The 25,353-nt window shown below is 44.9% G+C and overlaps 1 protein-coding gene across 1 annotated transcript; it reads right to left on the reverse strand.

The window, feature by feature from the left end:
• Positions 1 to 8: 8 nt before the first annotated feature.
• Positions 9 to 25,325, reverse strand: LOC142583649 (uncharacterized). Its single transcript, XM_075694141.1, has 8 exons — positions 25,310 to 25,325; positions 21,493 to 21,553; positions 18,354 to 18,418; positions 17,181 to 17,315; positions 13,454 to 13,600; positions 9,857 to 9,968; positions 6,649 to 6,793; positions 9 to 3,453 (listed from the first exon to the last, which is right to left on the reverse strand). The coding sequence occupies exons 1-8, from the start codon at positions 25,323 to 25,325 to the stop codon at positions 3,367 to 3,369; spliced, it is 768 nt and encodes a 255-aa protein (XP_075550256.1). The 3' UTR covers positions 9 to 3,366.
• Between the last annotated feature and the right edge of the window lie 28 nt (positions 25,326 to 25,353).

Consider the following 25,353-nt stretch of genomic DNA (forward strand, 5'->3'; position numbering starts at 1 on the left):
CTGGGCACTGAATGAGACTGATTTTAATTTCTCCCATACTGGAGCTGCGAGCATGTGAAACAGTGGTAACATGTTAAAACAACTTGCCCATGCCTACCTTGCGGCACATTCCATAGAAAGAAAGAAAAAAGGAAAGAGGGAGAGGGCTACTGAAACTTTGCTCTTGTTTCCCCGCAATCACATAGTGAATTCATAGTACCTGCAAAGTTTAGTTACAACGAGAAAATACAACTGTCGAGAGCCTCTAGACAAGTGAATCTGCTGAAAATGAGCTGCCCAATTTACACCTCTTGCTGTCTCATACTGGCCAATATCAACTTGTCAATCACAGGAAACACACCTGTGTATAGTATACCACAATGAAGCGAATTTTACGGCATAGTCGGCGTCGAAAGATTACACAATGAAAGTAGTTACACAACAAAGTCAAATTTGAGTCCAGTTTTAGCTTGCAGCCTGTAAAACAGCACAACGCTGCTTGTCGTTTACGCCAGAACTGGTAGCGGATCTGAAATAAACACTGCGTACCCAAGCTTGGGAAATATTTCTTTTTTTTTTTTTTTTTGAGATCCTGTGCCTCGTAAACTTTTGATGTCGATTGTACACAAGCAGGCCTGGAGTGCACGGCCTACAAAGTGACCACAGTGCCCGATGTGCTGACCGCTTCCTTGTGTCTTGCCCACAGTGGATAGATGTACGTGTACTTCGTTGCATGCTTAATAAATGGCAGGCATAGCAACTGATCGCCAATATTGCTTTACGACTGCCTTAAAGCCAGTCTTCAGTGAATATGCTTGTAGAACCTCATATTGTGGTCTTGTGTATGAAGTCTGCCAAACAGGATCCTCTTTCTGAACATTATAGCAAAACAGCTGCAATTTCAACTGCACTAGACTGGTTGCCGCCGACAACTGCACTGGCAAAATGGGGGCTTGCAGTTCTACCTGACAGCAAAGTGGAATGTCTTAAGAATAACTCTTCACATTATTGTTTATGTGACGTTGATCGCTAACACAGTAACATTCGCCAAAAGTATATACACATACACACGAACACATATATATTTTTATGGAAAATTCACATGCTTGATACTATTACTACTACTAGTAGTACTACAGAAAAAAAAGACAATAAATACATTTTCCCCTATGATGAGTCTGTGGCGGCGAGTTTACTTAACAAGCAAACACAGAGGAACATGGCTGCCCTTTTGAACTTGCTGTTGTGGCACATCTACATAGGAAACAAAATCTGCCATGTTTCAGTCAAAGTTTTGCCAATACAACAACATCCTTCAAGAGAACTGCAAACCGGTCTGCAAGCATGAAAAATCAATGGCCCCTACATCAAAGTTAATTTTTAGAAGAAAGGTATGATCACTACTAAGGTTATTTCAGAGCTCTGTTCTGATCAGGCATAATATAAAGGAAAAAGGATTTTGTTCACCAATAGAAAGTAGGAATGTAAATTGGACCACGGTCATTGAAGCAGCAGCACTTCAACATCACTGCTACCAATATGCCATGCCGCGACCTCATAATATGTAAGAACCCTTGTTCTTATTCGTCGAATGTCAACTATGGTATGCCACATTAGAGTCCCTCCCAGCAAAGTAACATTTTCAGACACTTCACTATCTTTAAAATAACCAAACATATGGCCTACCTTGCTGGGATAGTATTGCAGCAATATGCCTCATAGCAAACTGCAGTTCACCACAATGCTACAGTACTGCGGCATGATGCAGTAGTACTACAATGCTCTTCCCTGCAGAACCGCAGTAATGTTCCTTATAGCACTACACCTAGCACTACACTGAAGTACTATACTTTGTGGCACATTGCTGTAATACTGTGCTTTGAAGCCTACTAATCCAGCCAAGTCCATTTGTAACCATTTGGCTTATAGTGTATGCTCGGTTATTACAAAGACAGCCCAGCAACACTTGTTTGATGCCAAGCTGTGGCATTAAAGACAGCCCGACAGTGAGAATTTGCATGCTGGAAGCACCTTTGTGTCTCAGATGTACTGAACACGTGCAAACTGACTTGATTAGAATGAATGCACCAGCCCCTTCTACTTATGCGTCACAGTCACTCTGGACACTACACGTCCAATTTCACTCTTCATTACTCTTGGATTTCATTCTGGCGTCAATGACCAGGCTACACATGGCAAGTGGAGGTACACTTTCTTTTGAGAGGTTCGCTATCAAAGTGATAAGAACCTGAATCAGACAGACACTTAGGTTTTGCCTAGTTTCCAGCCCCCTTGATCCAATGGCTCAATTCCATCCTTTTCAAACTTATTGATAAGGTTTGTGCCAAAGTGCCTGGTTGTCTATTATCTTCAGTCTGCTTATCACATGCATGACACCAGCGAAGATGTGTTCATCTGTGACTTACACAGTAAACTGCAAAAAGAACTGGAGGTGTTGGTGAATGCGAGCACCACTGCTATATGCCTTTTTGCTTCACACACACACACACACACACACACACACACACACACACACACACACACACACACACACACACACACACACACACACAAATTTGTGTGCACTTCTGCATTATTGATTTGCTATTTCAAAATGAAATTTTGTCAGTTTTGACCTGGCTTTGTCAAGTCCACCTCATGATGCCAGGTAAAATCAAAATAAGGCCCATATAGGCCATTTCGGTGTGATGATCACACTCGTTACATGTAAGTTCAACTGACTCGCATCTTTCATGCATATAGGTAGGGACTGGCACAAAAACAAACCTTGGGCAGCTACTATACATAAATCACACGGTATCTTGGTTAGCGTCAGTTTAACGAGTCTGTGCAAAACACACCAATGAAGCTCTACTGGACCATATTTGCTGTTTCGAAGAGAGAAAAAATGGGCTAATTAAAGCAGAAAGTGCATGCTATGAATAGCCCACGGTACACTACAAAAAACAACTTAGAAATACCACTACACTAAGTCATGACTGGGCCCTCCCTGCCAGTGCATAACGTTGGCTCATTGCCAACTTTAATACAAGATTACCTGCCACATTTATAAAACAAGAGCAAAGCTCAAGATTCACTCGGGTCGTGAGGTTTCCTCCTCATTCGCGGATGACATCGTGGGAAGTTCCATGCTGCACGCCATAGTGGAATGATTGGCCGTAGGTATCCATGAGCTGTCGACGTGATACAGAGGCACCCATGGCAGCTGTCAGGTGCGCTGGAACTCTCTCTCAAACCAGCGATGAGCATTCTGTGTTGTCTCGGTATTCTATAACTGCCCGAGCAGTTCCTTTTGGCCACTGTGGCCAGGGTTATGCGCAACGCGGCAATGCGCAGGATCCAGACTTGCCAGTAGGAGCACCGCAGTCACACTTTTGTTTCAGACAGGGGTAACTGCAATGTGACAGCTTCGCAGTATGGTGGCGGAGGGTCTTCTTGAGATGATGATGGCCTCTGTGCAAGAAAATGATGGCAGAGAAAAAGCAACACACAGGCATTGTAAGTCAAATTCACAATAGTAACTAGTATACACAACAGTACACATGATGCAGTAGTATCTTTGCAACATGGTCGTAGCTGATACAGACTTTGGTTTATTAAACATATTGTGCAAGTTACGCCCAAAATGCACAAAGTTCATTTTGTCACACTTGAGGACGTGTAGTTTCTCTTGTGAGCCACAATGGATTACATAAATGGCCAACGGCTAAATGGTGTTATGGGTTTCAGCAGATCCCCCTTTTTTTTCTTTGTACTTTAGCACTATCACCTCAGGCAATAAGTAATATTTATTTGCAGTCTGTTGAAAGCTGCAGTGTCTTCTCATAATGACAAAGAGGGTATAGCTGTCCTGCTCGCTTGGAAATCATAGCGAGGTGTGCTAGTTTGCGCAAGCAAGTTTGCTGTCCAAGACGATGATGTCCGAGACAAGATGATGTATTCCACAGCCTCTGAAATAATTAACAGATTGTGGTTCTGGGCGCATCACTTCTACATGAGCACCTCTTACTGGATGTGGAACTGCAAATTGGACACACTGCGGTCGCACAGGAGCTATGCCCACAGAAAATAATTCTAGAACTGTTTTGCATACATTTACTGAATGGCCATTTGTAAAGCTCTGTCTAGCGAAGTGCAATTGAGTTCTGAAGCATACTGTGGTCATGATGCGGGATGACCAGTTCTACAGCTTTCCGCTGAAGGAAGGTTGTATGGCCAGACAGTAATGGTAATGAAATTCAGAAGCATGGCAAAGGGAGCGAGTTAGGAGGATTCCATATTTAGCAGCGCTCACGAGATCAAACAGAGACAAACATAAGCACTGCAGTTTTATCAGAAGATATGTGGAATAAACAAAATTGAAGTCACAAAACTTGAGCGGAAAAGGGAAATGTGATTGCGCAGTTCACGAGCTCACTGATGTGAATAGCATTGCCAAATGCAGCCGACTCGTTATTTAGACCCTGAAGGGATCGACAAAACTGAATTCTATGGCCGGTTGAATTAAACAAAGTTCAGAAAACACGCCAGAACATACCAATGATTCATTTGGCAGTACTTTCTTGAGTTTAAGATACATCCGAATCAAACACGTGCCCACTTTCTAGGCGTCCAAAATAGAAATTACTTAAAGCTCCTAACCAAAGCAGAAATTAAACGCGCACCGGATTCTTTAGAATGGCGGTCGGTTTTTCTAAAGTCAGCTTCACCGCATGATATTTAAAGTCAGCTTCGTCGCAGTACAGTTATGTTATGCGGTGAAGCGTACAAACGTAGCGAAGGCGGTTTTGGTTCGACTTTTCGGCCCAAATGCCTTGGAAAACAAAAGGCGCCCGTTAGAATTTGGTAAGTAATGTAACCATACATAGTGAGCTACTGTTATTGCTTGAGAATCTTCCTAGGGCGGGCCGGAAATAGGCGTTTTCGACGCGAGGTGATGCGTGTTCAAAGCATTCACTGTCCCCTAAGCTCCGCCGAGACAGACACTGCCACCGAAACGGTCGTTATTGGGGTCACCATAGGGGTCAGGCACATGCGTGAAGACAAGTCAAGTGTGAATAGGGCCAATATAACGATCATTCGGGCCCATAGAAATGCATGCGCGCCGGCTGGTACATTAGATTGGGATCGAAGTAACCGAAATATCGAATTAACCAGAGTCGAAATCAAGTTTATTTCCAACAACACCGAGTCGGAGGTTCTTGGGTGAAAAGATGTCACAGACATCTTGAGAGTGCCCAAGGACCCATTAAATAGCAGCAGACACATAACAAAAATAATCGTCTGAAACACTGTACAAAAATGTAGGCATGAAATATAATTCACGCAACGCAACCCTTTTAGTGCACAAAATAATTGCATGTAATACACATGCCACACAATTCTTGTAAACACTTGTGCAAAGGCAACAAAAATAATTTTATGCATGAAATGAAATATATATCAAGATAGCAAAAGAAAGATGTTGTTCGAGTGGTTCTTACATATTTAAAAGCATATTTCGCACATGTTTCTTGAATTTACATTCTGGCAGTTCGAATCTGGTACAAGTTAAGAATTTGTTCAGTATTGCTGGTATCTGGTATTGAAGAAGACATTCTCTATAGCTTGTAAGAGAAAAAGGAACTAGTATGGATTGATTTCGGAGAGTATCAACGGGAAGTAACGACATTAACCATATAAGGACATGTTCATTAAGTATTGGCAGCTTAACTGAAGGAGAAATCACACTTTTGGTCAATTCATGATCGTTTATTAACTTATGCTTTAGTGCTGGCCGTGTTATTGTGCTTTTGCCATCACCCCCTTCTTGCTCATTTAATTTTGCATATTCCATTTACCTTCGAATGAAACTTCAGCTGCCGAACAGTACATCTGCATGTTCATGATTATATTGCGCTTAGTGTTACACTGACATACGTCCACGTCTTGTCTCTTATGTTCGACAGCGTAACACTAAGTGCAATGTAATCATGAAAAAATCACTGCAGCCAATGCCGACAACAGAGTGATCGTAAGAGAGCAGCGTTGACATTCCTGTACCATTTGCCCCGAGTGAATAGACCCCACTGCTTGCATTGATTAAGGCAATTAGTGTCTGTAGCAGGGGGAATCGTCTTCACAGAGGCTGGTATCAAAATATGACAACCTTATTTTGCCAGACAAACTAGTAAAAGACTTCCTTGTGGTCATCCACCATGTGGCTCACATTTTTGAAACACGGGCACTATTTTAAACAGGGTGCTTTGAAACCAGGTAGTCTATGGCATGTAACATTTAACGCCACATCTACAGATGCCCGTAAAGGCATCCTTGCGAAGAGCTGAAGCAAAGTTAATCACTCTAGCAGCAAAAATGGCAATAAAATTATGAGAGTAGCGAAAAAAGTGCTGCCTCAAAGGATTAAACCATGTGACTTGCACTTTGTGCCAGATATAAATGCTGTTGTATTAGGTTATTTGCAGAGGTTATACGAAGTGATGAGTTACACGCATGAAAATATACTTCATGGAACTGGCACCAGTCTTGCATTCCTTGTTCTTATGAATTTGCCCTACTTTTGCTTCAAGCTCCGATGTCCTGATGGCATCTTTTTCTCAAGATTTCTTCGGCAATAATGCTCTTACTGAAGTCGTGTTTTTCACCTACCTTTAGTGATACTGCTGCTTCATACGAAGGCAACGTGTCGGAACTCCAGGAGTCCTGAGTCCGGACAGGTGCGTGCTCTCGTGTCGCTCTTGAATTAGCGCTGCCACTGCTTTGTAAACTGCTCAAGAAGCCACTACTGTTGGCTCTGCATGCGTGGAAACAGAGAGAGAAAGAGAAAAAAAAAAAGAATGCTTCCAACGTCATTTGCATTAGAAAAAACACAGTGCGTCTGGGCTACAGATTGCACGCAACTACATGGCCTTATTTGGCCTACTTGAGCTAAGTGGATGGCAATCAGTTACCAAAGTGGTGTCAGCGGAAGGAGTCCGCCTTTACAATTTTGTTCAGAGCATGCATGGCCATCCAGAATACATGTTTTGGCACTTATCAATTGCGACTGAGTCAATAACCTTCAAGTCTGTCAAACTATGAGAATTTAAATATGTCTGTTGCCACTACACTGTTAACACAATGGTAATGGTTATTATTGCGTTAGCATTAGGAGTGTCAAAATGGAAAATATGCATGTGAAGTGTGGAAAAATGGTCACATGGCAAAGATATGTGTGTGTGCATGTATGCTCGCACGCATGCACGCACGCACGCACGCACGCACACACACACACACACACACACACACACACACACACACACACACACACACACACACACACACACACACACACACACACACACACACACACACACACACACACACACACACACACACACACACACACACAAACACACACCCCGTCAGTTGCACTTCACCCCTCAAAGAGGCAGAATGCGTGTCAAGTGAGCTCCTGAACAACACTTAGCAATGTAGTGAATGTGGTTTAAATAATGGATCTGGGACCTCAAAGAGGTCTGACATAATGTTAACACACCCCTCTCACATTTACCACTAAATTGCCACTAAATTTTTACTTAAATATTCTGTCACCAAACACTTGCGGTGCTGCTACCAAAATGCATTCTAATCACAGCAGCTGTTTTATTTTTCTCACCTCTGAGGAGTTCATTCATGACCAAACTTTTAGTCACATTATCATTGCGTTCATGCACTTTTTCTGACATAGGTGTGTATTTCTTTAAATGCCCTAAGCAACAATAAGGCTACACTATTTCTGCACAAGAAAATGGTGTGGTCTCCCACACATTAGTTAAATGCAACAAAATATGGGATGTTTTTTTAAACAATACATATTTTTTCATGATTACATTGCACTTAGCATTACACTGACGAACTTAAGGGACAAGACGTGGACGTACGTCAGTGTAACACTAAGCGCAATATAATCATGAACATCCGTTAACTAGCCCTGTTCATTGCTTTACTAAACATATATTTTATAAAAAGGCTACGACCGTGAGACACCTGTTGTCTTCACAGGCAGCCTGGGCTCTATGGCGAGGCAGAGATAGTTTGCCGCAGCCTAAGTTACTCTGAAATGACTAATTAAAAAAACAAATTAACTTGAGGGCAGTTGGTTTATATGGAAAATTTGTAGGACATCAGAATTTATGGCATACCAATTTTTTCAGGAATAAAAAAGAAAAATCCCATGCAAGTTGAGATATTCACCATTGAAATTGAAGGCCAAATACAGGCAATATTGAAACCGAGTGTGCCGGGAGCACAGAAAAAGGGGCCACTTTGTTACATCATACGGAAATACCCCCCAACGAGGGGAGTGATGAAATTTGAACGAGGGCACATTGCGGCAGAATTGTGTCAGGGAAAACGGCAAGTCATCTGCGGTGCAAAACTGGACCGTTTATCCTTCGCACGTGATGTCTGGTGCTTATTTGATTCCTTCTCACCTAAAGTGTAAAATAGGTGCAAGGCATTCTTTCATGCTGTGTGCATGCAGGAGACAGTGCCGTAATGGCTGCCCCTAGAAGTTTACGCTATTCAGCGAAGGAAAAGGTGGTAATGGCCCTGGCATGCACAGAAATGAATGGCAACTCTAGGCTAACCACGAGGTTGTACTCGTCTCGTAACACGGGTCTACCAACCACTGCAAATGCCACAATTTCTACAAGCAATTCCTCAAAGCTGGTTTCATATGCTAACTGGAGGCTTTAGAAAGGTGGTGTCGTGAAGGAAAATTTTGAGATTGCGGTTCTTGCAAAGAAGTTCTGTGGAAATTTGGTATGGGATATTCGGGGACTGAATAACTGCACATTCATTTTTTTTAATGAAAAGGTTTACATAAAAAGGCTAAACTAGTTAAACTATGAATATGTCATAGCTAAAACCTTCAAGCCAGCAGATACGTTGAACACAGTCGCTCGTTACCATAGTGCCCTGGGCCAGTGTAATGCAGTGCTTCTGTTCACATGATTCTATTCCTTTTTACCGCTCAAGACCAGCCAATCCTGGTAACAACTTAGGCAGAGTGCTACTCGGGGCCAGTGATGCAGCATAAGAAAGAAAAGAATTGGAATTGACTAATGAAGTATTCTGTCTCTATTTTCTTAAGTAACTCTCTTTTAACTAATTTTGAGGCAGGAGATTAATAATCATGGTAACATAATATGCATACCAAACCTCAATTTTTTTGATTTCGTGCCAAAAGCCCAACGTTAGTATGGCAGTGTGACATCACAAAGATGTCAATGCACTTCATCTCTTTTGCATGAACAGAAAGTTGCAAGGTTTTTATAAAGTTTAACATTTTAGGTGACTTCAGTGTTTGCCTTTAGTGTTGCATTTAATTCAGCCTGCAGATAATTTGAACAATTCTGAATGTTGGTATATTAAAAGCAAAGCTAATTTTGTGAATTATACATGACAGAGGACGGAGTTACGGCTTAGCAAAGCAATTTTCTTCCCCTGGGGCCATTAAACTAGCGACCTCTTGTCGCTAGTTTAGTACTAGTGTCAGAAATTGAACAGTGAAAGGTAAGTGTGTGCACGCATGCATGTACAGTCAAGAGCAAATGTCTAGAGACCACGGTATCAGCAAAAAACCTAAATTCCTTACAGCACAGCCGTGCAACATGAAATTGTCTTAATGCATTACACTGATCGAGGAGGTACGCATAGGCCTTGCCATTAGATTTCATACTTCATGCCTAGGCTGCAAAAAAGAAAAGATAATTTTGCGGCACCTATGGCCCTCAGAATTCTGACATGACTGTACATGCACCCATTCACAAAAACAGACTGCACACATCTTGGTCAAAAAGCAAGAACTTACCGTTTACAAAGTCGCCACAGGGCGAGGAAGCAGCAGAGCATGCTGGATAGTGCTACTGAAACGCCAACAGCCATGGGCAAAAGTATGTCTGGAGACACAGGAGCCAGCTTCACTGCAATGCAGAAAACAAGGCATGAAAGGCTCACAATAAAGCTGCAAGAGACGCACTTATCTGCTCACACAAGCAACTTTTAAAGTATGTTCAAGTTCACATGAACAGTGCTTGGCAGCTGAGAAATTCAGGGAAGTATCTGCTTGCAACAAGGAGAGCAGCACAGTCTTTGCCAAAAGAAATAGAACCACTAGGAACATGAGTGTCACCGAGTTATGGCGGCACTGCATGGCAACCCTGGTGCAAGAAGCTGAAGAGGGTGCCTCTACAGCTCCACATCATAGCAAAAGCATTTTCACTTACGTAGAGCACTGTGTAATACACGCTCATGTTGCTTTTGTCCCTCACATGCTTCTACATGTCTGTGCCTGTCTACACGCCCTCAGGCCTGCTTAGAGACACCAATGCCCATTACAGGAGCACTAAAAGAAAAGCCATGTCTTGCAGCCTTTCTTTGTGTCCTAGAGGTGACTAGATCCTCCAAAGAGCTCTTCTCATGAAAAGTGGCACCCCCCACAAAGTGTTTGAAAACCCAATGTTACAATGGTTTATATTAAAAATCTTTGACAAAATATTTGTTTGTTTTGCTCTCAGAATGCATAAAAAATATGTGTCTTTTGTAGTGGGGAACAAGTGAGTACTAGAACGTGATGGGATGAAGTAACATGCTGCTTGAACCTTATGTGTGTTGTGCACTATAGCTGGTGACAAACTAAGACTTCAGCACCAGTACCACCCACAGGATTTCACCGCTCCTGCCTTCAGTGTCTCTACACTCCAAGACACAGTCTCTCAAAGTCTCAAGAATTGCAAGATGTTCGCCTCCGCTGTGACATCGTGAAACTCATCATCATTATCGGCCAATTTCTATGTCCACTGCAGGACGGAGGTCTCTCCCAGCGATATCCCATTACCCGTCTTGCACTAGCGATTCCAAGTTATGCCTGCAAATTCCCTGAATTCCTCAAGCCACTTAAAGGGCAACTCCGGTGATTTTTCAATGTCAACGGATATTAATGAAATTTTCTGGGTTTGCTCCTCTGCACACTTCCTGTCATGTCCTCAAAAAAAGCGGGCTTGAGAGTCGTGCAGATTTTTAACAAAGTAATTTAATTAACTGCCTCAAACACCCTACCTTAGTTCCTCCTAAGTTACGGGCCACATTGTATGCGACACGAGGTGCAGTACACGCAGAGCATGCCGGGATCATGCAGATGACAGCTACGAGAGCGTGGAGGAGCCGACGATGGTGAGCTAGTGCTTGGCATGAGATGTTGCTGTCGCGAGAAGTTGCATTCTCTGTGGACGGGCAAGAGATGGGGGTGGCAAGTGGTGTTGTGTTGTTGGATGCACGAACCATTCAAACAAGACACAACAATTAAAAAAAGTTTGCTATCACGTTTCTTGTGACAATGCTCTTCATGAGCAGAGGATTAGTGCCGTCCGGTTAAGCCTATCACAGTTGGCGAGTTCGAGCGTCTACTACTGGTAGACCTCAGCGATTGACCTGAAGCTAATTAAGCATTAGGATGAAGCAAATTGCTTCTGTAGTTCAGGTTTGACCATACGGATGTGAAATCAACCATTGCTCATTTCTTGCAGTGCACATGCAAAAAGCTAGAAGCGAGGACATGGCACACTATCAACATCCATACGTTGCCGTTCTTGAAGGTGGTCAGCTGCACTCGCCGGCACTTCCCTAAATTAAATGTGGCTACACAGATATGTGTATTTTTATGTATTGTCACGATGACTCATTATTTAGCTTCCGAGGTGCACCGTTTGCTTCCTATCCCAAATGGGCAGCAAGCAGAGGCCTCTTCAATACAGCAACGTAAACAACTACCTCATTCAGCTGCCAACAGTGCCAATACTGGCATGGCGTTTCGGCAAGAAAACTGCACATTCTCTAAATGAATGAGCATACACGCAGGGTCCTAATCTAGGTCTACTTTACGGAACACATGACTTTTGTGCATGAAGCGAATACTAAGAATGATAAGTAGGCAGCATAACAATGCTCCCGTACTACTCTCTCCTTCTCGCTGTTTTCGAAGGTGTGTGGTCACTCACATCAGCGCAACTCGGAGTGATGCAATGGTGCTTACATGCACAAAACCTGCGTGTTTTCATATATTGCAACACTAATTGATGTCCCCAATGAGCAGCTAGCATTATATCTCAAGCATACGATGAGGGGTAACTGTACCTGCCAATGTAAACAAATGCACCGGTCTGTGCTTTGGATTGTCAGCGGTGTTCTTGCGGGATACAAATGCGGAAAGTCATGCCCCACATCTTATAGCGACTATGTGAAGCGCTTCCTTGAGAAGGGGTAAAACACCCACAATGTCAAGCAGCACGTATAAAATCGGTGGTCAGGGCTAACCTCGGTACTCACGTCGCAGCATGATATGTTGTGCATAGGCGCTGGCTTTCGTGGTGGCGGGTCAAATGTGAATGGCGATTTGTGTCTATTGAATTTGTCAGAATCATAGCTGCCACTGTTCCGACAGATTCGACGAGCTGGTGCAACTGACATTGTCACCTGTAGGTCGGGTGCGGTCACGAATCAGCTTAGCAACTGCTCTTCGTTTCTTTAACCATGCGGGCAAGACCGGTACACCTCCCGTGACGTTACACGAAGATGTTTGCTTGGCAGCTTGGACAGGTTTCAGTTTCATTGTTGCACTTTATTGGTTATTTAAAATTATTTTCGAATGTGCGGAACAATTCTACTATCAGGCGCATGATAAGGGGGTCTCGGGGACCTAAATATTTCGTTACCTTGATATGGTAAAGGAAAAAAACTGCCGGAGTTGCTCTTCAATTTTCTGTTGTCCTTGACTACACTTCCCTTTCCTTGGTGCCCATTCTGCGACTCTAATGGTCCACCGATTATCTGCCCTATGCATTACATGTCTTGCCCAACTCCATTCCTTTCTCTTAATATCAACTAGAACATTTGTTACCCTCGTCTGCTCTCTAATCCACACCGCTGTCTTCCCATTTCTCATCATTAGGCCTTTAATCTTTTTCCCATTGCTCATTGCACTTTCATTAGCTTCTTCTCAAGCTTCTCTGTTGTTAACCTCCAAGTTTCAGTCCCACATGTTGCACAGGTACAATGAAACGATTATATATTTTTTGGTTCAAGGATAGCAGTAAGTTGCTGATGGTGGGAATGGGCAAATGTAAAAGGCTGGAGCACATATGCAGATTCGAGTTGAACAGCACTGTAGATGCCATTGCATTCTCAAGGTTTCACGGACTATAACACGTCTGTTGCCTTTCTTCTACGTGTGAGGCCACCATGACCTTCATGCAGAATCTCTACTCTTTGCTAAAGGCTAGTCTCTGTGTCCATACTTCTCCTTCCACAGGCTAGTACCAGTATACACACATAACTGTGCAGTGATTTGTCACTGTTGTCTGCATGTAGTTACCGTCTCACGAACACCAAATTGCAGCCTCAATACACTTACTAAGTTCGCAGGATCTTGACTCTTCATTATAGACGAAATCGTCATGGCACTCACAACGACTCTGGGACGACGTTCGAGAGCAGTACGTATTTTTGTCCGTCTCTGTGCATTCCTTGTTGTCTGTGCACACTTCCAGATGACGTCGACCTGGAGGAGGAAATGGATATGAATACATCATGTTAACACTGCATACAAAAAAAAATAATAATAATACCCACAGTAAGCAACCATTCAAGTACTGCCACATGCACACACACTTGCACTTGAACAGACAGTCACCACAGTGTAGTATTTTACATCTTTATGCTCTCCATCTATCAGTGTTAATTATTATTGCGATAACAATTATATGGTCATTCCAGGTGCATTTCTGCCACTGCCATGATGTACTGCATAAAGTCCAAGGGCGATAACATTGTTGCCGCGCCGTGTGATGTATATGCAAGTGCATGCATGCAAAGGTGAGCCGATGATAGTGGCTCAATTTCACGCACACAAGGGAGGAAGGCGGGGAGGGAGGGCACCATCTTCTGTGGCGTGCAAGGCACCGGGAGGAGGAAGGGAAGAGGTGTTTGTTCTACTCTGGTGTCTGCTGCGTACGGCGTGGCCGGGTGGGCCCTACCTTGAAAGTGACCTGCAAAGGGGATAGAGTATGCCGAGTGCTGATAGCTTCGAGTTCTAGCAGCTTAGTTCACGTTGATGCAAGAGGCAGCATGAAGGTCAAGTCACTCGCTGTTGCTGCCATGCTTTCTCACTTCAGCCTTACGACATCAGGTGCGTGCTGTCATTGAGTGAGATATGTTCATGTTTGCTTGTGCTCCGTAACACCATGCTTGTTAGTCTAGTTACTAAGTGAATGTTGACATGTTTATATAGCAAATAAAACTACTATCCTTACTTTGTATAGCTGCCTACCAATTTGCTATCGCAATCAATGCCTTGCATATCGGGCAAAACCAACTTTTTCATTACATGTATTTTTGAGAGGGCTCTGGGCCAATCTGAGCAATACCTTCATGCATTGTTAAATTGCTTTACCACATCCTCTGTAATTTCAACACAGAGCTTCAGCCCGTATGTACATGTTTTGGAATGATTATTCTATCAGCACACTGGTATGGAAATGGAGACGTCTTTTCGTGCTATAGTGTCAGAGAAAGGGATGTGGCAGGTCTGTGTCGCTAGTTACCTACAGAACTGCTTAGCTTCACTAGCTTTTTCAGACCCCTTTTGCTTGCGTAATTCTCAGGCACTAGTTCAGTATTTGAGAGAGGAAAATCCTAATAGTTGTACAGCTTTTAGTATTGATATCGAAGACCTGCATTACTCCTTGCCGCATGACGGGTTGCCAAATTCTGTAAATGAGTGCATTAAAGAACAAGCGCAAGAGTCGGCTTTCATTGACAGATGCGGTGCTTCCATGGGAGCTTTTCTAGAAATTATTTCAATGTACTTAAAAACTACGCTGATTGGGTGGAGAGATGGCGTGTTTCCGCAGAAATCAGGCATTTGTATTGGCTTAAAAGTTGCCCCTATTCTTAGCGATACTTATGTGAGTAAGGTTGACAGCTGCTTAGAGAAAGCCTTAGGTGATTGCGTTATCAAGATATTACGTTACATTGATGATTACCCAATTTTCTGCAATAGGGAAGAATTCGATTCCGCTACTACCTCAATAAGTGATCAATTTAAACTTCATGGAGGAAAATTAAAGTTTACCATGGAATTTTCTCAGCGACGTGTAATTCAGTTTCTAGACATTTCCTTGCTCTTCGAACAAGATCACGTTTGTTGGCAGTACTTCCCAAGATCTTCGAAGCCGTTGTTAAAGTTTCAATCCAAGCATTCGAAAGTAGTAAAAAACGGAATTGCCATGTTGTGCCTTAAGTCTTCTCTCACCAGATCCTGCATGCACAAAATGAGCGCCAGTTTTAATGCACAGGTCCGGTGCCTATTAGAAGCAGGTTATCCTAGCATTGCAGTGGCCACTGTGGCTGAACGCCTAAAAAAGTCGGTTTCAAGGGGGAAGGACGTGATTACAGAAAGCAGTAATAGCAAAAAAAGAGTAGTGGCTATTCTGTACATTCATTAAGTATCGTACAGGCTTAAAAAAGTTGCAAGTAGATATGATGTTAATGCTGCTTTCACTGCTCCCAACAAGCTAGGTAAGATATGCGCTGCCGTGCAGAGGAAAAAGGAGCAGGTAAGAGGCAAAAAAAAGAACAGATATTTGTCCAGTGAAGCACAATAAGAACAACAGTTTTACTGACTGTCGTACGGGTGTGGTTTATAAAGTTCCCCTTAGCTGTGGCCAGTTCTACGTAGGGAAAACAGGGCGGTGTATCAATCGGAGGCTAATGGAACATAAAAGGTGATTAACCGGTGTATCGCCTTCTAATCTTTCCCTACATTGCCAAGATTGTAACTGCACGCCAGAGTTAGATGAATGCGCGATACTGTACAAGCATAAGAATCAAGTTACGTGTCTTATGGTAGAGACATGGCATATCTATAATGGTGGAATTGCGTGCGTGAGTCAGCCTTCGATTACTTTACATAAGGAAGAGATGAAGTGCCTTAACAGTTATCTCTCACGTAGACCGGCACATGTACCCGACTGACATGTAGTGATACCATTCCAGAGCTTGCACAGATGAGTTCTGTGTCATCTTTCTTCTTTTCACCTCAGTGCTCCCTTCAGTTGATAGTTGGCGTTCGTGTTGTCCACTTCTCTTGTGTCCTGTCTGCACACCTCACCTTTTTATGCATAATGAGTCCTCGCCAGCACTACTGTTCTAGGAAGCAACCTTGAAAGGGTACATGCCACGGCTCGCTGAACATTCTAGGCAGTACATTCCCCTAAATTTAAATTTGTGAGAATAAAAATGGCCGTTGCCACGAGGCCAATCAGACTGACTCTGGTGATGCTGCCTGCCCGCAATCATTGTTGCAGTGCAAGCTGTCGCATTACTTCAACAGACTTTGCCCCCAGCCACCAAAACAAATATAGCGTATGTGAGCCCAGACACAATTATGACTACAGAAACTCTGTCGAAGAGCTCAAGAAATTTTCACATGTCCTTTAGAAACATCTGCTCTGCTGGCAAAAGTCACCTCTGCGAGTGTTGTTTGCAAGTCACTGTGCATTGCAGTTGTGCCAGTTCGCCAACAGGTAAATAATCTTTACACACCACAGCAACTCCGTGCCTGCACTGCAGTACTATCATGGACGACAATACAGGGGTGCACTTGTACACTGGAATGTTAAGGGCTGTTGTCAAGTGCTCAAGGAACTTGTTCAGGCAGTGCTTTGAACCACATGCACGTTGAATACAGATATTTTATTCAACAAGATGATATGCTAGTGCAACTGTAGTTAAAACAGGCTGGTGTACTAGGTGAAAAAGTAAAAACGGGCAGTGCAGATGAGAACAAACAGTGCACGATGTCTCTATAATTATCAAGTCACTGTGGTTTTGATGATGTGAAAGAGGAACACAGTTTTCTATAGTTTAAGCGGTCAAGCTTAGCTCGGATTCGACGAAGGCTGTTGATAGTCCGGTTATGTTCGCGCCACCATCATAAGTGCACACAAGGTGCTGCAGGGTAGCTTTACTAGCGCTCATTGTGGAAAGTGCAATGTGGAATTGCGAATTCTACCCACTCTGCATTCTTATAAGCCTGTAACAGACCAATTTCGTGCGAGATTAGTTACACCGTCACCTACCTTTGGCACACCTGAGCGGCGATACCTGTACAGGATAGTCTGGCTTGCACCTGCAGACATTGTTGGCATCGCAAGCTGCGTGCCTGGCGAAGCGGCAACTAAGGAACACGCATTTGCTTCCGATTTGTGCACTGCCTGCGCAAGGAAAGAAAAGACGGTAGTCGAGTCGGGTACGCACATGCCCGGATGACGACATCAAAACAATGATCGTCAGTAGGCACATGGTTCGTACAAATCTAAACAAAAACGTCCGGCTTGCGCTCTTCGATAGTGTAGCAATTATCGACTATAGCAGCTGCAGTATCTAAACAATTCAGAGTCGACCAATCTCAAATTTGCGTGCAAACATTTAAGTGCCAAACGATGCGTTACATTAACAGCGTTAAGCTAGCAGAATTACTAATACGAGAGATTCTTGAACAGAAAGCATAAGCTCACGCTTTAACCACTGCGCAAAAGCGACATCGCTCAAACTAGTGCTGTAAATCATACGGACGCCGTTAACGTCACTTAACTACGGGCGACAAGATTCCATGAACGGAAACACACTTTCATCTTTGTCAGTCAACGACAAGTGGCGAAGAGTAACTACAAAACTATGCAGGCTGCTCGTCTCACCAGCGAGTGAGTGAAAAAGGGCAATTCTCGGCACACGAACGCTAGGTCCACTTTCCTGACAATTGTTCTAGTTCAGAGCGCTTTCACTGCTGACCCGGAGTAAACAAGGGCCTAGGCCGCGCCTTGCACAGGCGCAACACCGCCTCAGCGTATCGAAGAGCGAAGCAATGCCTAGCTACTCACAGCTTCCATAAAGCAGGAAGAAAAGGACGCAGCCGTAAATCCGTCCGCACTCCTTATACATGATGGCACAGCACAACGAAGTTCGTCAAATGCACACTTCGGCCGCCAACAACGCGTTACACAACATTAGAAAATACACTGACGTTCAAAACATGACGTCTATTTGATGAAGCACGTTTAGAAGGTAGTGCCATCTAGAAACAAGTTTGCAAGCCTTTTCAATATAGCAAGAATTTCTTAACACATTAGTATGATGTTAGTATGCGCTACCACTATTGGTTTACTATGCTCAAAAATATTATTAGGTGTCTTTTTGTGTGTTCGACGGCTCAAAGTCATAAAGCACACCGGACATTTCGTCAACAAGATCACCTGGGTTGTGTGTGTTTCCGGCCGGTGTTCTCTGTGGCCTCCACTTCTGTTTTAGCCTCCGTGATCTGAAAACGGATTGTATGGAGACATAGAGTTACATATTAGTATTTGTTTAGAAACTCTATGCATGGAGCATAGAGTGTCTCACCACACAGTGAGAAACTCTATGGCATGGTGTGATGGAGTTTTCTACAATAATTACTTGTATGAAACTCTATGTTTTCGGAAATGTGAGGTCTGTTCGACTCACCTGCACTTCTTTTGCACGAGTTCATTGCACAGTTCCAAGTTTGTTCCAATGGTGTGTTCAGCGCCAGTTCAGCCGCAGCGCGACACAGGGCTTTACATGAAGGCAAGTTGTTGGCGTTGTGCAGCGTGTACCGTGATTGTATCGGCAAAGCCCATCGTTGTCATATTCGCGGCTGCCGTGCCGTGAGGAAAACTCTTTGCAAGCACTCCGACAGCAATGTGAATGGCGGCGTGTAATTAAGCTAGTAAGACCTAACGTTACTAGACTACTAGTATACGTAACGTTGAGCAATACCTACGTAAAAAATTCGTATACCTATTTTGAATTCGATTTCAAGCGCCTTTTCCGCCTATCTCGAAGCTCGCTCGAGGGCCAGGTGACAAGCACGCGGGTAAGAACCCGCGTGCTTGTCAGCTTTTCTTTTAACGCTTGCTCGTATGCGGTGCGCGATGTTCCCGATTATGGGCTAAACTAAAAAGTCGGAACAGTTCTCGCCGACAATGAGTGAATTCACGTTCATAAAAAGTCGCGCCGCGCTTGGCGCTACAGGATACAATACGGCGAAGCCGGTTCCTGCCGCGCGCTGCCCTCTTCTCCTTAAGTTTGGTTCGCCGCTTTACAGCAGACATTCTTCCGGAGCGAAAATTCCTATGCTCAGTTTCCCGGCTGCTTTAAACTATTGGTAGTTAGTTTTCCTCTCATGGGCATTTTGCAGAAAAATCAAGCCGAAGTAAATAAAACGCTCAGTTACCTAATCCTTAACAACACGAATAAAAAATCTTTCACCGAACAAGAAAACTAGCTCTAAATGACTGATGCCTATAGCCAGCTATTGAGAAACCAGCTATGCTGAACATGTTACTTGCATGCAGTACTTTGCTTATTAAAATCTGGAGGCACATTTTTACTTGAAATCCTGCAACCAAATATGATCACAGAGGACTTACGTGGAATGAAAGTACTATTTTAGGAAAACAATTCAGTTTTTTTTTTGTCACGTGAGCTAGAAGTTTGATAATGAACGGGCTTTTCGTGTCGTGTTTCCATAAGTGTGAAGCGATGTCATATGGCATGTATTTCTCGCCAATGGAATTCGCGCTACAATGGAACGTGACACTCAAGCATAGACATGATACTGCGCTTGTCCTGTGTGCCCGTGTGTAACTAGCCCAGCAAAATGTTATAATGATGTATGTGTCTTTACGTGTTCTAAACCGCCGCAAACAGGCCAAAAGTGGAAAATATACTCACCACATATACCGCAGGCGTTATCAGCCGATCGCTGACGAATGATACACGAAGGTATCTCAAGTCAGCGAAGTTAGAGCTGAATTAAATTAAATTACCACGGGGCAAGCACTAGAGAAGTTGATGTATCATGTGAGCCTAGAGTTCTACCATCTCTTGCGGAGCCAGTGGCACTCCATTATCGCAATAGAAAGGGCCCATTTAAAAGGTAAATGGATCTATTAAAAGGTCACTGGACCTTTTTCCAATTCAGCCATGCGCATGCGCGAACCGCGAACCCTTGCCCCAACTGCATTCCAAGCTGCGTCGCCATTACGCAGGGAAGCTGTGCGAAGTGAGTGCACGATCCCATTCGTCCGTCCGTCGGTCAACCCATTCCTTATTCGTTATGTTTTCGTAATCGTACTGTTGTCATCGAATCGTGATTATGCCGCCTTTGTCATGCCCATGGAGGAAGAAAAGCTTAGGAGAGGCCCCGGCCAGCACGGACCTTTTGGAGAAAGTGTGGCGGAAGTCGCGTGCTGTTTTTCCAAAAGTAGCACTGGGACTATTGGCCTCGAGCTCCACCACTGGAAAAGCTGGCGCCACCGTCGGCGTGACGTGCTAGGAGGGATCACGTGGACATAGCGGCCGCGTCGGCTGCTTCGGGAGCGCCGAAGCGAGCTGAAAACGAGTTTAAATTCTCTCGTACGCTGCGGTCCTCATTTAGTGGCGAAATTTTCCCGCTTCGAGTGTCTCCTTTACAACGCTTGAAAGCACTACAATAGGTAGTGGCTGCCTTTGAAGGCGCGCAACATGGTAGGCTACTGCTCGGTGCCGCAGGGCCGGACGCACGTAACGGAGGCCGGTGTCAGCCTTATTCACACGTAGCCGCAGGACAAGAAGCTGCGTGAAGCTTGGCTCGCGAAACATAAAACAGGCAAACAGTCATCGGCTACAACTCGGGTATGCAGCAAGCACAGACGCAAGGAAGATTTCTGCTACGGCCCCCGGTCTGCGTTGTTCTGAAAACGCGCACTGAGACGCTCGCCCGAGTCCGCTGCCCGACTAATGTCATGACGGTTTGGTCTATGAACTTGTCGATGCTATAGATACTGGCAAGTTCAGTGGAGTGGAAAGGCAGCGGTAAGCAGCACATTTAAAAAAAAGCATGGCATATGGTCATGTTTCTTTTATGAATGAATGCACTGGATTACAAAAAAGAAGCAGCGGGAAATCGCACGCTGAGAACACCGCTAAACATACAGTGAGACGCAACTCGAGAAATGATATTGAAACGTCCAAGGATTTAGAAGAAAAAAAAAAAAACATTGAATCGTCGCGAAGGCACATCACAGTCCCCATAGGCGTCGAAGTCTCTACAATGAAATTATTTTTGAACAGCTCTGATAGCGCTCACGCAACAGTGGTTGCTTGTACACTGTCAAATGCTCATATTCTGCGGCCTGAAGCTCATGGCACGGTGCGAAAATGCGCGCGCGGAGAAAGCGAAACAGTGCGCGGACAAGCATGTAGACGCGCAGTCGGTCGCTGCGAATCTGCGCGATCGCTGCATTGAGGCTTCGTTCTATTATGCTCCACTTAGTTATACAAACACTATAATAACATATTTCACATAGTTTGCTCTCAGCGTTTACCTACCTTTCACGCAAGAAGCCGGTTCGGGAAACTCCATCGTGGCGACCGCGCGCAGTGGCGTTCACTGTACGTATTCGGTAAAGAGATAGCGTCTGTAAACGATTGTGTGCTTTCAGTTTGCCCAAGATTATTATTTAGAGAGTAAAAATTGGAGGACGCTTAAGCTTCGCCTTCAAGAGTGGAACGCGATAGCGTTCCCGTCGACCCGCCAAGGGGTGTAAGACAATGGGCTACGGCGCAGCGACTACGCGCCCCGCATCGGACGCGGTGAGCGTCGAGCAACGCAGCGTTCGGCGCGACAACGAAATGTGCGCCTGAGCAAGCGACGCACGCCTGAGCCTTAGAAACAGCTCGTTTCTAAGGCAACACCGCGTTCATTAGAGGCGCTTTTGTACCGCTTTGAAGCATCGAACTCGATTGTTGCGATGCCGTATTCTTATGGGACATCTTGCAAAGAACCCTGAAAAAGGAACTGCCGCTTACACCCTATACGGCGTTCGATTTCTTCCCGTCGAAAGCGGAGGTGTGCCGTACGATATGCTAATGATTCTAGTAATGCACAGTGTTTAGAAAACCAGAATGTCAGTGCGTAATGCGGACGTCAACGCGAGGTCAGCCCGGGACAACTTCAACGAAAGCATCGCATATTTACGAGATGTGTACAAACAGAAGGAAGAAAAGCCAGATTGGTGTGTTTATCTGGACGAACTCCTGACCGTAAAGCGCTTTTTTACCCACTTATGCTAGCCAGACACAAGCTAGCATTTTTAATGTGATGATATGATGTTGTTTTTTCACTGTATTGTGCCAAGTTGGCAATAAAGAAAAAAAAAACTCGTGGCTCAGTGGTAACGTCTCCGTCTCACACTCCGGAGACCCTGGTTCGATTCCCACCCAGCCCATCTTGCAAGTTGTTTTTTATTCATAAAGTGCCTGCTGGGATTTATCGCTCACGGCCAACGCCGCCGACACCGACGCCGACGACACCGGCTTTTCTGCGACACGAGCTCCTTAACGTTGTCGCGTTAAAAAGCTTCTTTCGTTTCGAAAGTACTTACAGAAATGTCCGGGAGAGCTCGGGCGTGGTGTTTTCAGTGAGCTCTGACAGCAAAACCTATGAGGAGCGCGCCGCGTGTTCCCTCATACTACGCCAGCGAGGCGCTTCCGATAGATGGCGACTCCGTAACTCCTCGCCGCCAATAGAGGCTATACTGGGAGTGCTACCTCTATGTCAACGTTGCCACAGCAACCGCGCTCCTGAAGCTCGCGCCGCTGGTCTCGGCCTCTGAAAAGTTCGATAAGATTTTTCGACCTGTGTCTTTTTTGTAGCAGATTCTGTTCGCGAGACAAGCTGACTTTGGAGCGTGGTGTATAAGCTCGACAGTTGTGTTTTGGGTGTGTGTGTGTGAGTGTCGACCGACAACAGAGACACTCAAGTAATCACGGCGCAGGTCTTCGTCGTCTTCTTCAGCGTGTCACGGAAAATCGCAGTAGCGCGCCTGCTTCACTAAACGTGTTACAGAAGTTTTGTAGGCCTCGTTCTGACGCGCGTCGGCAGCACACACTCCCGGCAGCTTGTAGCAATGAAAGTTCAAAGCTCGCGCCTGTCTATTTCGGTGAGCTGATTGGAGGCGAAAGGTAAATATAAAGGGAGATGGTACACCAGCATGGCTGCGTTTCCGGCTTCAAAAACGTGACGTCAAGGCCTCTCCTATTTTGTTTCTTTCCTCCGTGGTCATGTCATTATCGTCATTGCGTTGTTGTCAGACATTCGCTGTCAAGCATACGTTGTCATGCCCTCGTCGGCATGCCGCCGTCGTCACGCCATCACCTTCATACACTCGTCGTCGTGCTATTGTCCCCACGACGCCATCGCCACGCTGCCTTCGTTTTACCATCGTCGTCATTTCAGAATCGTCACCTCATTGCCGTCGTGCGACTTCGTCATACCGCATTTCTCCTTCCATTCACGTCATTCGTTCTTCGTCATTCCATTGTCGTCACTGCGTCGTCGTCGTCATACAGTCATCATCTTGCCGTCATGCTCATTGGTGATCTTGGCAGGCGAGTGTGATAGCAAAGTGGGCGGCCGGTATACCGGAGACCGCGTATGTCGCATATAGCCGAAGCAACGGAGGTGTCAGAATGGCCCATTGCATATTTCAAGTAAACTTCACTTCAGCAGTGTACGCTCTGTCGCTACGTTGCCTGAATGCTGACCGCGTTACCGTCGGCTGTCCTCGCGAGATGGGTTCTTCCGTACTTTTTTTTCTTCTTTGACAATGTATGGTATCTCGCCGAAGCATTCAAGTGCGTTTGAATTAAGCGAAACGGCAAACTGACCGAAACTGAATTAACGGGAGTGGACTGTACTACCCCTCGCCCAGGTTGTGTCAGGTGTGACACGACGTCGCATTGTATTTTGGTCACGCGCCCGCTCCGTAAATGCGTCGTAAATTGGTTCCTTGCGTGATTCACGCTTAAAGGAGCACTGACAAAAATTTGTGTCGGCTATTTATTTATTTACCTTCTTACTAATTTATTTCTTTGATAGCAGTCGACACAGAGGTTGCGCTACGGAACCTCCTCGAGAGCGCAACAAATAATTACGTCACGTTTTAACGCAGCCAGTCTAAAGCGTGCGCCAAGTGCAGCGTAGCTTCGATTGGACGGGAAGCGGGACGTTACATTCACGTCACCCAAACCTGACGCGGTGGTCTCGTGGCACCAGACAAGGCTGACGCTTACACAAATGCTATGACCGTGCGTAGTCATATACAGCACTCGATGTGATAAGGGGTGAGAGAGGGTCTTCCTGCGTTTAAGAGACGCATACGATTCGAAGGGTCATGTTTGACAGCTTTCGGTCGTTGTGTGTCACCAAACTGCTGCACCGGGCTAATTGGCGCGCACCAGGGTTGTTTGTAACACCAACTGACCGCCGCCTCCGGTGTCGGTGACGTGAATATAGTCTCCCGCCTCACGTCCGAAGCTGCGCGTCACTCCACTGGCGTTTTTGAACTGGTCGACTAAAAGGCGATGCAATAATTATTTCTGGTCCTCTCGAGAAACTGAGTCTTCATACCGTAATTATGGAGTCTACATCTATCGGCAAAATTAAGCGAATAAAGTGCGACACGATTTTTTTTGGCAATGCAATATTTGTCGCGGACGATTTGAACTGAGGTAGAACAGTGGCAGCCTTTGAGGTCGCGATTTAGACTGTCAGCCTAATCGCGACCATAATGGCTCTTTTAGTTATTAAACATTGAGTCACTTATAGGCTCCAACATAAGCTTTGGTTCTTTGCTTGCGAATGCGAATGACATTATGCACAAGCCAGGTGGTGTCGGAGCGATTGCAAATACGAAAATTCGAACATGAGACAGTGACTGACTGGAGGTGACAGTACTTCGCAGCACAGGAGCGCGATATCGGAAAACAAAGGTCCATTGTCTGCTTGCAAATGACGTAGATAACCCACCCCGGTGTCTTAGCAGCTATGGAGCTTCGCTGCTAATCACGAGGTCGCGGAATCAAATCCGGACCGCGGCGGCCGCATTTCGATGGAGGCGAAATGCGAAAACACCCGCGTACTTAGACTTAGGTGCACGTTAAGGAACCCCAGGTGGTCCAAATTTCCGGATTCCCCCACTACGGCGTGCCTCATAATTAGATCGTGGTTTTGGCACGTAAAATCTCGTAATTTAATATCGTGTGCGCTTCAGCCATATGGGACACGGATCAAGCCTACGTCATAGGTAACACCGAATCCCTGCAGAACCCTGCTGCTCGTTAAAATGTAATTCAGATTACTCACGTAGCGCTAGCGTCATGGCGTTAAAAGTTCGTGACGCTCTTCAT

Source organism: Dermacentor variabilis, chromosome 5, assembly GCF_050947875.1.
Source record: "Dermacentor variabilis isolate Ectoservices chromosome 5, ASM5094787v1, whole genome shotgun sequence".
Classification (NCBI taxonomy): domain Eukaryota; kingdom Metazoa; phylum Arthropoda; class Arachnida; order Ixodida; family Ixodidae; genus Dermacentor; species Dermacentor variabilis.

Excerpts from the sequence above, each read along its gene's own strand:
- LOC142583649 (XM_075694141.1), bottom strand. Across the intron at positions 17,316-18,353 it reads CGGAAACACACACAACCCAG|GCAGTGCACAAATCGGAAGC; the intron begins GTGATCTTGTTG and ends TTCCTTGCGCAG. Across the intron at positions 3,454-6,648 it reads AAGCAGCAGTATCACTAAAG|AGGCCATCATCATCTCAAGA; the intron begins GTAGGTGAAAAA and ends TTTCTTGCACAG.